General features: G+C 35.6%; 1 protein-coding gene across 1 annotated transcript; it reads right to left on the bottom strand.

The window, feature by feature from the left end:
* Positions 1–1358: 1358 nt before the first annotated feature.
* On the bottom strand, positions 1359–2091 carry LOC139889060 (uncharacterized). Its single transcript, XM_071872033.1, has 2 exons — positions 1643–2091; positions 1359–1548 (listed from the first exon to the last, which is right to left on the bottom strand). The coding sequence occupies exons 1-2, from the start codon at positions 2089–2091 to the stop codon at positions 1359–1361; spliced, it is 639 nt and encodes a 212-aa protein (XP_071728134.1).
* Between the last annotated feature and the right edge of the window lie 5935 nt (positions 2092–8026).

Here is an 8026-nt window from a genome sequence, read left to right as displayed (position 1 = left end):
ATGGTACACAAACAAGTACATTCAAATAAGATTTTAATCAAGTTCTACACTAGATGGGTAAGGGGAAAAGTATTTGGTGTTCAACTAATCATCTTCACATAATGTCTAAAACACAAACTCGTAGGAGAACGGGGAACATAACTCTCAAGTCTTAACAACCGAATAAATAGAGATGTCTATGGAACGTGTGCAAGATGTGCAATTGAATAGAGTCTAAATTTATTATAGGGTCTAAATTTTTTAAAGATCAGAATAATAATTCATTTATTTATTTGTTGTGCCACAATATCATTGACAAAAAGATTTTAATTTGTAATTAGGTAGATTCTTTTTTTTGGGTAACGGTGGAACCCCAACTACGAAGTAGGCACATTGGCCCCAACGCAGCGGGTAAACCCCCGGGTAAACCGCAAGCCGACCCTCACGGTTACCAGGTAAAGCATCCTCAGGTGAGCTCCCTTTTTGAACGAGATGGCAGTGCCAAGAATCGAACCCGGGTGGCTCCCTTCACTGGAAGTGTCGGTGGTAGATTAATCTAAAAAGATTAGGTAGATTAGGTAGATTCTGGACTTAAAAAGATTAATCTAAGTGTATTAAGTATTGAACGCTTATATGGTTATTTTTTATGTATCTAACACTGACTTTAAAATTAAGTGGCCACCGACATTTTTCGAAAAGCATTCCCTAAAGATGACAAACCAAAATTAATATTAATTAGATTAATTTTGGAGAGTTATAAACATAAATCATGTTCATTCTAGTTGCATATGGTTATAAGACGTTGCATATGGTTACAAGAGCACAAGGTGTTCATGTCCATTTATTAGTATCAATTTCGATTTCTATTTTGAACACTGAAATTGACTGACAGTGTGTAAGGTGGAGGTGTCCACATTGTCAATTTCAGTGTCTATTTTTTATTTTGTTATTTTTAATTGATTTTTATTATTATATTTAATTAATTTAATATAATAAAAACAAAATAATAAATTAAAATTTATAAAATAAACTACATTACATTTATTAAAATTCATAAAATAAACTAGATTAAATTTATTCAAAACATTCATAAAATAAAGTAGATAACGTAATAATTCGTCTCATAAAATTCATAAGTCGTCTCGAAGATCCCACAAATGTTCAACCAAATCAGATCGTAAGCCTTCATGCACTTCTCTATCACGTAAATCCCTTGTTATTCTTGCACGAGCGTCGCACCTATCGATCCAAGTACGTTATATATGTTGAACGGGCTCAACTACCCAATCATTTTAAGCAAATTTGTATCCATTGTCTTCGATAATGATGTTGTGTATTACGATGCACGTGTACATTAGTTGTCTCATTATATTCACCTCTTAAGATCGTGCGGGTTGCTGAAGAATATGCCAACGGCCTTGTAGGATCCCAAAAGTTCTTTCAACATCTTTGCGAGCGCCAGCTTGTTTCTTTGTAAAGTAAGAACGTTTTTCGTCAACGACACTTGAAAATCCCTTAAGAAATGCCGCCCATGTTGGGTAAATACCGTCAGCTAAATAGTACCATCTTCTGTATTGAACACCGTTTATCAGTTTATGTGATGAGGAGCGTCGGGTATTTCCTCGTTAAGCATTGAGTTGAATAACTCACTAGTGTTTAGCACATTAATATCGTTGTTTGAACCCGCCACACCAAAATACGCATGCCTAATCCATTATCATACAAGGCGACTGCTTCAAGCATAATAGTTGGGTGACTATAATCACCTCGCATATACTGTCCTCTCCACGCAACCGGAAATTGTGTCCATGCCCAGTGCATACAATCTATACTACCCAACATGCCCGGAAAACCATGAATCCTTTCATAACCTTCATACAAACGGTGAATGTCATGCAACGTAGGCTCTCTTTGGTAGACGTTAGCATACAAATCAATGATACACTTACAAAAGTTGTGTAGAGGTTCCCGGCCAACTCGTCCAGACATTTGCAGATACTCATCCAACACATCCGGTGCATAACCGTATGCTAGCTGATGTAGTGCGGCTGTCATCTTCAAATGTGGGCTAATACTCCACCTACCACGTGATCTTGTCTTCGAAGAAACCATCTAAAATAATACGGCAATGGATTTGCTGAGTAGCTTAGATTATCATTCATAATCCTAAGAAAAACACGTCGCCGCATTCGAAATCTTCGTTTGAAATTTTCATCCGTATATTTGCAACCCTCGTCAAAATAATTGTCCATCAAACGTTCGTGTGCTTCATAATGATTTCGACGTATATAATGACGTGAGTTAACTTCATCTTTAGAAGATAAATCTTCAAGTGCGTTTAGTGTATAGTTTGTGAGCGAGTCGCCGGAAGAACTCAAAGAACACGACGTATTGTGATAAAAAAAAAGATAAAAATATGTTCAAAAAAAGATATAATTGTGTTGAATGGAAAATAATTTGAATATTTTAGAGAGAAAATGATAAATAAAGATATAGTTGTGTGTGTAAAATGATACAAAAAAAGTGTGGTATTTATAAGGAAAAAAAACTAGCCGTTAAAACGGCTAGATTTTAAAAATTCAAACTACAACGGATCGATTTGTCACTGTCGGTTCACGGATGGTGGATATCAATGCTGGGATAAACGCCGTCACGGTGCCCGGCGACCGTCGACTCCTGGCGTCGATATAGGGGGACGGCGAAATTTTTTTGTCGATACCGTGTGCTCTAACCAAAATTTTATGATAACATGCTTTATTATACATTTATATACACATAACACATGATGATTAAACAATATACTACCCTACAGCACACTCTAGGCAAGAAAATATTCTAACATGTTGGAGGATTTAAGAATTCGTGTAGGGAATAAACCGGATATATCACCGAAACATGATATCACTTTTCAAAAGTTATTATTCGTCCCTTTTTGCCTAGGCTACACGAATAATATTTTAGGATAAGATGGAAATTATGTTTTTATTTTTGGCAGAAAACAAGAACCATTTTGTAGAAGAATATTTTTAAGTTTCGTGTTTCTATCTCATGAATAATCGGGTATGTATATATATAGGCACCCGTAATTATGGAAGAAGATACATCTGGAACAATTGGTCGATTGACTCTCCATAAATATCTTTCATAATGATCAAAGTGGTTACAATACTAATCTTTTTCATTATGATAGTCAAGACGGTTGCTAGAATTATAATTTTCCACAATTATCGCTAGAGTAGTTACAAGAATAATCATTCTGTGATTTTCATTGTGTCAATTTCGTGCTTTATACCAAGTACAAGAGTTTCGTCAAATCTATGATATTTGACAAGTCTTTTATGAAAACCTAACAAAACACTTGTGCTGACTAAGAAGATCCAGTACAAGAACCAAGAAGACTCGACAGAAAATTTGTGCTGACTAAGAAGACCCAGTAGAAGAACTTATGCTGACTAAGAAGACATAACACAAAGTTGTGTATAAGACATGGCACAAACCACTTTGTCCAATATCTAAATTTTGACCAAGTTATAACAGTTAGAAAAGGAAAGCCACTTTTGCATCCGGGTATTCTATCACTTAACACTCTATACCTCCTAACTCATTTCCAAGTGAAGACTAAATCCAGCAAGCGAAGATAATTCTTGGCGTCTTGAAGATTCTTGGAATCCTAAGAGAAGACAATCCCACTCAACCTGGTGATTCTTGGTGTATCTTTAACGAAAAACTGATATTCGTTTTAAACTTTTGACACTTCATATCGCGAGTCATTTAATCAGTTAGTCAGGTCATCATTTGAAGGCATTAGATAAAAAAAGGTTATTACAAGCATAAGGTGTTGGAAAATTACGGCCTCACTAATTCCCAACAAACGCCCATTGAAAAACAGTAAATAAATAAGAACAATACACAACACAAGATTTAACGTGGAAACTCCAAAACAGGAGAAAAACCACCGACCCCCCCCCCCCAAAGAGAGAAATACACTATATCACAAATTGTTACAATGATATAGACGACTCTCTTAAGCCAACTACACTCTCCAAAATATTTAACTAATACAACTCTCAAACAAGGGTAAGAAAGAAAGAAATAATCAAATACTTAAAATGTATTGGTTGGTGCAATTTGGAAGTAATCTCATGGCCTCCTTTTATAGCCCTTGAGTTCACCTCTAACTTCACTCTTCTACCAATGTGGGACAAAACTCCATTTTTCCTTCTAACCAAAATATAACTAACAAATCTCCACCTTTTGGATAGAAGAAAATAATCATGCTTCCACATTGCAAAGATAATCGATGTAGACGCTTCCTCGACGACAACTTCAAGATCCTCATCTTCATGCCGTTGACATTATCTCCCAAGAGACAAAACTTGCATCTTTACCGAACATTGTCTAAACCGACAATCATTGTCATCACAGACAATCATAACTCTTAACAAGAATTATCATACTCCACCATTAAGAGTATAACACTTAGAATATCACATTCCAAGCATTTCACCTCGACACATGTTGTTGCACAACCAGCTGAAACTTTATGGTGCAACTTCCTGTTTGGCTTTCCCTGGAAGTTTCATTAGCTACAACATCAGTTTCCACCACACAACCTGCATCAATGCCAAACCAATGCCCATGTACAATTGTGGAACCGCTAACGAACATCCCTTTCCATGGTGGCGCAGACACACCATGAGGATGGTGTGACTTCAGAGGAATTCGTCACTCTCCGTAACAACGGAGACAATGTTAGCGTCTTTGGAGCCATTTGCCGGATTAGCTCCACCTGGACAATTAACCCTTACATGCCCAGTCTTCCCTCACCTCCATCATACCATATTCTTTCCAGAGTTTCTCTTTCGCCTATCCGAACACAACACTATCGTATCTCCTGATGACGAGACCCCGTTACCTTCCAGTATTTTCTCCTCGGATAGGAGCTTACCAGTAACGTCTACAAACTTCAGAGTTTTCTTCTCATACATCAAAATAGGTTTCATGTGTTCATAAGACGATGATAAAGATAATATCAACCTCAAAGATTTATCTTCATCATCCGTTTTAACTCCAATAGTATCCAGTTCTGAAATAATACCTTTAAGAATACTTAGATGATCTGAAATCTTTGAACCCCCATCCATACGCAGAGTATGAAATTGTTCTTTAAGACACAACCGATTTGAGATGCCCTTGCCCTGGTACAACTGCTCTAGTTTAACCCAAAGCTCCTTTGCCGTTGATAACCCGTGCACATTTGCAAGCACGTTCTTTGCAAGACACAAACGAATCGCACTTGCTGCCCTCAAATCCATATCATCCCATTCTTCTTCATCGAACTTACTACTAGAATCACTGCCGGGAACAAATGTGGGTTTACCTTTCAATGCCTTGTGTAACCCGGACTGAATCAACACATCCTTGACTTGAACCTGCCATAAGCCAAAATTGATCATCCCATAAAATTTCTCTACATCAAACCTCATTGGACTGAACTTCGACATCGTATCCGTATCCTATAAACAACACTTTCTCTGATTTTGCTCACGTTTCGAATAGCCAAAAGATGTAGCAGGTAGCCAGGACCCTTTAAATCGGAAATCCACAACTCGCCACTAACAAATCCAACTATTACTACGAATTAGAAAAAATATTGTCTAACCAGATAATCTATACGATCAATAGAACTCGTTTCTGATGTGGACGATCCACTCCCGTGGCAACCACAGAGCATACTCCGACTCCAATAACCGAGACCCCCGTCAAACCTGACGCTCTGATACCAGTTGTTGGGAAATTACGGCCTCACTAATTCCCAACAAACGCCCAATGAAAAACAGTAAAGAAATAAGAACAATACACAACACAAGATTTAACGTGGAAACTCCAAAACATGAGAAAAACCACCGGCCCCCAAAGAGAGAAATACACTATATCACAAATTGTTACAATGATATAGACGACTCTCTTAAGCCAACTACACTCTCCAAAATATTTAACTAATACAACTCTCAAACAAGGGTAAGAAAGAACGAAATAATTAAATACTTAAATTGTATTGATTGGTGCAATTTTTAAGTAATCCCATGGCCTCCTTTTATAGCCAAGGAGTTCACCTCCAACTTCACTCTTCTACCAATGTGGGACAAAACTCCATTTTTCCTTCTAACCAAAATATAACTAACATAAGGACCTTGGAGCCAAGCTGAAAATTTTGGCAATAATAACCAAACACGTTCCGGACAAGTATACAATGGAAATGCAAAAGGCGATGATTCTTATGAAGTTGAGTTTCCATGAAACGGATCAGGATCACTTGACATTTAATTATATTCTTCTTCCTTACCTGCACTCATAATAATATCCCAATCAAGTTTAGTTGAGAAAAGTTTGCTGACTTGGTATTTAAATCGCATCATAAGCAACTTTCTTTGTCAAACAAAAATGTGTTAGTCATGACGTACACATAAACTGGACAATCTGACAACACAACTCCTATTGCATCTAGTCTAGGTACAAATTCAAGCAATTTTCATTCATATATGGACTTCAATAGGTGGTAATCTCAATCCATTTGGGTTATCTTTTTTTACTTCCTTTGGGTTAAATAAGAAAATACTAATTATTAACTAAACATGAAATGGTGTAACGTGCATATACATGCTTAAAACGTACTGATCCTCTTAGCCAAAAGTATCTTAATAATAACATTTCTAGCAATCTTATAGAATACATTTTTATACCATTCAAGAAATCGAACAACTACATAGCTGGTGTCAACAAAACCTGTTTTAACATGTATCAAAAAGATTTTCCATTTTCCACCCTTAGATTGGACCAAATATGCTCTTGGAAATTCTATTTGTTGCTAGAATTAGGCTCACAAGTTTAGATACAAATTACAACTAAGTATAGCTAAAGAGGATATCTTAAACTATTACAAGTCTGGATTCTATTTAAATAAACTCACACCACTAAATATATTACAATAGTGAAAATATCTATTTATAGGAGTCCTATTAACCATGTGATTCATCTATTATCCACTGGTACATAGGATGTCTGTACTTGTGTAGACAACTTCATCAGAGAGTGTGCTCTCTTTCTTTCCTCTTTGGTAGCTATTTACAGGAACACCCCAATTCGGTTTGGCACCACTATTTGAATAAACAAATAGAATGTTGGGTTCTCTAGGCGTTGACAAAGTATCAACACATGTCTGCACATGCGTTAAACTTCTGCATTCCTACGTGGTCTTGTAGGGTCACTTGTCAGCCACCGACACGTGTCCTTTTCTGTTCAACTTTGTCTTCGACTTCTGTTGAATAGTACAATTAATGTAGACCATACAGAAAACTATTATGCTTGTAATGGAGCATAATTGTCTAAGTGTTGTATGCTACTACCAGCTATGCTGGTTATTCTACTGGTTCACTTGATCTTTATAATTTGTTGGGCACTCATTGTGTGCTGGTTGAAGAATACTGTCTACCTTGTGCTGGTAGACCAGGCATCATACTGGAACACTTGACACAACAACAAATTCTTTCTATACATAAATAAACCTATGTTGGCTGCACATAACATCTTAGTGTACATAATTGTTGTTTTGTCATAATTAAATCCTTAATTATTTTGGAGACTCAAAAATCTCCCCCTATTTGATGATGACAAAACCTATGGCTCATAAAGAAAACACTAAAGCCAGCATTAAAGGACTTAATGAATAAGCAGTAACTTTGTCCCTTTTAGGTTTATTTTGGGATCTTTTGCTGAGTTATCTATATCTTATAAATTGATAAGATTTTAAAAATTAACTCATTTCACATTCATCATATATATATATATATATATATATATATATATATATATATATATATATATATATATATATATATATATATATATATATATATATATATATATATATATATATATATATATATATATATATATATATATATATATATATATATATATACAGTAATTACAAAACAGTACCATGAATATGAAACATTACAAAAGATACATTTAATGAACAGAAGGC

The sequence above is a fragment of the Rutidosis leptorrhynchoides genome, chromosome 2 (assembly GCF_046630445.1).
Source record: "Rutidosis leptorrhynchoides isolate AG116_Rl617_1_P2 chromosome 2, CSIRO_AGI_Rlap_v1, whole genome shotgun sequence".
Lineage (NCBI taxonomy): Eukaryota > Viridiplantae > Streptophyta > Magnoliopsida > Asterales > Asteraceae > Rutidosis > Rutidosis leptorrhynchoides.
Note: the sequence above shows the minus strand (reverse complement) of the source record. Positions and strands in the feature narration are given on the sequence as shown.

Bases quoted from the DNA above. Each gene is read 5' to 3' on its own strand.
- LOC139889060 (XM_071872033.1), bottom strand. From the start codon at position 2,091: ATGGTTTCTTCGAAGACAAGATCACGTGGTAGGTGGAGTATTAGCCCA. The intron at 1,549-1,642 runs GTGCTAAACACT...TGTTCAATACAG, and splicing joins GTTCAAACAACGATATTAAT to AAGATGGTACTATTTAGCTG.